This window comes from Sphaeroforma arctica (genome assembly GCF_001186125.1).
Source record: "Sphaeroforma arctica JP610 unplaced genomic scaffold supercont1.592, whole genome shotgun sequence".
Classification (NCBI taxonomy): domain Eukaryota; class Ichthyosporea; order Ichthyophonida; genus Sphaeroforma; species Sphaeroforma arctica.
In genome coordinates, this window is record NW_014039966.1 from 7,159 (window position 1) to 13,061 (window position 5,903).

General features: G+C 44.2%; 1 protein-coding gene across 1 annotated transcript; it reads right to left on the reverse strand.

Annotated features, from left to right (window-relative positions):
* Positions 1–23: 23 nt before the first annotated feature.
* On the reverse strand, positions 24–5,402 carry SARC_07453 (hypothetical protein; the record flags this gene model as incomplete). The annotated part of the gene is made up of 5 exons (XM_014298601.1): positions 24–779; positions 1,563–1,770; positions 2,927–4,104; positions 4,695–4,859; positions 5,162–5,402. Coding segments are annotated over 5 exons (2,548 nt in total), but the record flags the coding sequence as incomplete, so codon positions are not given.
* Between the last annotated feature and the right edge of the window lie 501 nt (positions 5,403–5,903).

Below are 5,903 nucleotides of genomic sequence, written 5' to 3' on the forward strand. Positions count from 1 at the left end.
AAATATATATTATATAAATGTATTTAGAATCCGCAATGCACAGCGTACACACCTGTGGTATCGTACAGATACGACAGCACGCACAGCCCAAAGCAGTATACCACCAGCCACCGCAACGGCTTGCGCATGTAGTGCACAGGGGACACCCACCCACCCAACCCATACAGAAAGATCGGCAGAGTCAGCAGAGACGAGAACGCCAGGCCCCACCCCATGCACATGACAAAGCACGCAATGTGATTGTACCGCTCAAGTAGCTCCATGGCCAGTGACTTGCTCACCCTCTGCTGTGTGGGTGTGGGTGCGTGTATGTGGGTGGGTGCGTGTGCGGGTGTAGGGTGGTCGTGTGCTGGGTGTGGCGTGTATGCCTGTTGTGCATCTCTCTCTCCCTCCGTGTGTGTGTGTGTGTGTGTGTGTGTGTCTGCATGTGGGCCATGGGTCGCCAGCCCATCGCTCGAGCCATGCGCCACAAGCCCTGTCTCCTCATCATTACCGTTCGTGTATCTGTAATCACTCTGTGCGGTATAGGCCTCCCTTGTGTGGGGTGTGTTATGGGTGGTGTGTGTGTTGTGTGTGTTGTTGTTCGTGTACATGCTCGTGTATGCCTCATCCGCAGTGTGCGTGGGCGTGTGCATGGCGGCGTAGTCGTAGTCACAGTCGTAGGCGAAGTCCGACGCGGGTGAGCGTAGCTGTGCTGTGTCGCTGTTAGTGACGAACAGACACACCAGTACCAACGATATCACCATCACCATGTGGTCCGGTCTAGAGATCATCCACACCTGTGATATACAATCCGACACAGATATTTTAACGTTAAAAGTTAAAATCTACGAATTACTCGGATATTTCGCACTAGCCACACCGTCATCATCCATACCTGTCATTCAACATCTGATACGAATATTTTAACGTTAAAAGTGAAAGGCTATCAATAATTCGGTAGTTTCACGCTAGTAACAGCGCCATCACCACGTGGTCTGGCTAGATGCTCATCGAACACCATTGAATATATATCACACAAATTATACGGTACACAAACAATCTACCATACATAAACATGATATAATACACAAATATTATTATATATCACAAAAACGTTATTATAACATACACAAACAATATATAATACACCAACGGTACTATGTAATACACAAACATTATATTTATATAATGCACAAACATTATTAAATAATACACAGACATTACAATATAATACACAAACACTATACAATACACACATGTTTCCACATATTACGCACACCCCCCACCTACCAAATACAACGGCGGACAGGGCAATAATACACAAACATTACACAATACACAAACATTACTATATAATACACAGACATTACAATATAATACACAAACACTATACAATACACACACATTTCCACATATTACGCACACCCCCCACCTACCAAATACAACGGCGGACAGGGCAAAAATACACAAACCTTATATAATACACAAGCATTATTATATAATACACAGATAATATAATATAATACACAAACACTATACAATACACACATTTCCACATATTACGCACACCCCCCACCTACCAAATACAACGGCGGACAGGGCACTGCCTTGCCGTACACGCCCACCAGATCCAGCAGACCCAGAGCATTGAGCAGGCGAGTCTGGACGGCAGAGTAGGCGTACTCGGTACCTACCAACTGGAACACACTCAGCGTCACCAGATGCAATAGAGCGTAATACAGCCCCACACGCCGCACTATCTTCGCATGGGTGAGCAGGTGCAGCCGCCTGTGTGTGTGTGAGGGGGCCAGAGGATATGGAGTGTGTGTGCAAATAGCAGTGTATATGGGGTTGTAGGGAGATTCGGCGGTTTGTAAGCACACACACATACGGTTTCAAAGTATCGTAAGTATGTGAGGACACTCGCCTTTCCCGAATAAGGAGAGCGTAGTACAGTCCTTGTGCGTCGAAGCAATGTACGCAGGGGTGTATACATGTAACTGTCTGTGGGAGTGAGGGAGACTAGCGCTAGTGTATGTGCATAGGAGACGCACCCGATTGGATGTATATGCAGATATATGTATCATGCAGCATCACCATAGCAACCATATCAGACACATGAACATATGCTCAAACCCCAAACGAACAAGTGTCCTAGCCCCACACATATGTATGGAGACAACAGGGCATACAGTAGCGACGTGTTCGCAGGCACAAACAAACTTCTTTATACGTTATATGTCAATAGCACCAGCATGCATCCTTAAATACGACCCAACGTATTGGAAAGAACGGAACAAACTAACGGACAAAATGTCACCAAGGAAAGAGCAAAGGGCAACGCTTAGTTCAAACGCAATAGACAGTGTACTAATACAATTCAAATGGTGATATATTCACAGTATATGATTCTACAAATACCCTATTGTAGATACAACACATGACTCAGACAAACACAAGCCTTACCTAGGACACAGCAGGACAGACATCACAGCCACACGAGAAGGTACGGCGCATTCAACAGCCACCGATTGGGATGCACTCATTTACTTTTGTGTTACTTTGTATACGGATATCATCAGCACAAACCGCGTAAAAAGCCTTACCTGAGACACAGCAGAACAGGTATCACGGCCACACACAGAAAGTACGGTGCATTCAACAGCAACGGATTGGGATGCACCCATTTACTCTGTGTTACTTTGTATACGGATATCATCAGTATAACTCGCGTATAGGAACGCTCAGCATACACACAGAGGCCACAAGCCTCACCTGAGACAAAGCAGAACAGGCATCACAGCCACACACAGAAAGTACGGTGCATTCAACAGCAACGGATTGGGATGCACCCGTTTACTTTGTGTTACTTTGTATACAGATATCATCAGCATAACCCGCGTATAGGTACGCACAGCATACACACAGAGGCCACAAGCCTTACCTGAGACACAGCAGAACAGGCATCACAGCCACGCACAGAAAGTACGGCGCATTGAGCAGCGACGGGTTGGTGGCGCCCGCAGTCAGTACCACCGCAGGCGTAAACCCACGGGTGAAAGCCTCGCCCATGCGCAGCATAAACACATGCACGCGTGTGCTCCACGGTGTCACCTGCTTCTCTCCATGTGTGTGTTGGAGGGGGTGGGTATGTGCGTGTGTGTGTGTGTGTGTGTGTGTCTGTAGGCTGTCACCGCTATCTCCGTCGCGTGTGTGCGCGAGAGTGTTATCGCTGCCGGCCGTGTAGTCGGCGTCGTCGTAGTAGTTGTCATCCGGAGACTCGAAGAACAGTTCGGTACTTTCATCCGAAGCATAGCCCGCTTCGGGGGTGTAGGAATAGTCGGGGGTATAGCTATCGTAGGTACGTTTATCGTAGGTAGGCACAGTTTGGGTATAGTTCGATGGGGTGCCATAGTACGATTCTTCGTCCGAGAGGGACGCCCGCGATGGCGACCCTACGGGCGACACCGAGACAAGGGAATCTGTGCTGTGAACAAACCCTGCACTATTCTGCGGTCTATTAATAGAATGAGTGCTATTTATAGATTGCGATCTATCTATAGCTATCTCGCCATCCGGAGAATGAAGACTAGTCGTAGAATGCGTGCTACCCACACTATGCACACTCCCACTGCGCGAGGCCCTATCCTCAGCCACCCCCTCCACCCATGAGTCACCATGTACGTTTACATTGGAAGTCGTATTCACCTTACCGTGCATGTGTGTATCTAGTTCAGTATGACTATCCGGTGGGGTGTGTGTGCTGTCATCTGTGTGCATGTCTGAATTCAGCGCAGTATTACTATCCACGTATGTGTGAATATTGTCGACGGCGTGCGTGGGGCTCTCTACCGCCGCCGTAACTACATCGGAGCCATCCCATTGGTCGGTTTCTAAATTGGTATTACTTGCTGCCTTATCATTTGCTGAGGAATATTCTCCCTCCTGATCCCCATCAACACCAACCCTCCCCGGTAGTGCTGTTTGTGTCTGGATCGAATGATTCTCGTTCTCTCCTTTTTCATTAAAAGAAACCCCATTCTCTAAACTTTCCTTGGCTTTTGAAAGGTTCTGCATATTCGGCGTCTCGTTCGCAGGAGAATTCGATGGACTTCCGACCAACTGAATGGTGGTTTCATTGAGGGCAACAAATAAACCATCTAATTAAACTGTTGAGTGTGTACGATATCAATATAATAATAAAGTCGTATATATATATTTATATATATATATATATATATATATATATATATATGTATGTATATATGTATGTATATACATATATATACAAACATCATAAATACATACATGCATACATGTATACATACATACATACGTACATGCACACATACATACATATATATACATACATGCATGCATGCATACTTATATACATACATACATGCATGCTTACATACTTACATACATACTTACTTATTTCCATACATACATACATACATATATACATACATAAAATATACATACATACATGCATACATACATACATGCATGCATGCTTGCACACATACATACATACATACATGCATGCAAACATACATGCATGCATTCTTGCATACATACATACATACATACGTACATAAATACATGCATGCATACGTACATGCATGCCGTCTGTAAACCTGGTAAACGTAGTATGCAAACTGGGTCCAGCCCCAAATAGTTTTGTAAATAAGTAAACGCGGTTGATGTACCTGCTCTTGGCTGCGGCTAAGTGCGGATCGCTGAGTGAATTGCGACAGGGCTGTATACAAGTCCAGATCCAGCTCTTCGGGTTCGTCGTCTTTCTCTAAGTACCGAGCATCTCGTGAGAATATATGATTCATCACCCCCACCGCCACCAGTAGCAGCTCAGGGCCCTGTAACAAGTATACGTAATACAATAGCTTATGCACTATGCTTATCACAGACTAGCGAATTGAAAGTCGTGAGAGAAGGATATAGTACCGAACTTCACGTGAGAATACAGGAATCGTCACGCCTGCCGCCACCAGCAGCAGCTCAGGGCTCTGCAACAAGTATGCGTACTTCAACGAGTATGCTAATTGCCACAGGTGAACTGAGACAAAACACACTAGATAATTAGGGCCCAATTCAGCGGCGTAGTAGGGCAGGGGACAAATCCAGATCCGCATCCCCCGTATATACCATACACACACACTCGGTTAATCTTACAGACAGCCAAAATACCTATGTCGATTGATTGTTGACTTACGATAGAGAAGGTAACATCCACAGCTGGATTGAGATCGAACCGCACTAGGCCAATTAGGGCCCAATTCAGTGATCTAGAGGAGCAGGCGGGGTCCAGTACGTGTGCATACGGGCGAGAGGCCAAAATTAGGACGGTTTGGAACACAGCCTGCAAGCACAGTACCAGGAGGGTGTACGCGATACTCATGTACCGTGCAACTGTCAGTAACGACACTCCTGCAAATATCAAAATCAATTATTTTAGTGGGAGCAAGAGATAACGAATATATATATGTGTGTGTGTGTGTGTGTGTTTGTGTGTGTGAAAGTGTAAGTTGATAATAAAACATGACCATGTGCATACGGATGAGAGGCCATAATAAGAACGATATACAACAAACCCTGCAAAAAGTACCAGGAAAATAAACCCTAATATACCTTACGATTACAAGCAACGGCACACAAGTGACAATCATAATCGAACTTAACTGGATACAAGTTGTTACTCTAAAGCACGAATATACGTATGTATATCCGTACGCATGTCATATATTATATATATAAATATATACATATATATATATATATATATATATATATATATATATATATATATATATATATATATATATATATATATATATATATATATATATATATATATATATATATATATATATATATATATATATATATATCTATAACTATAT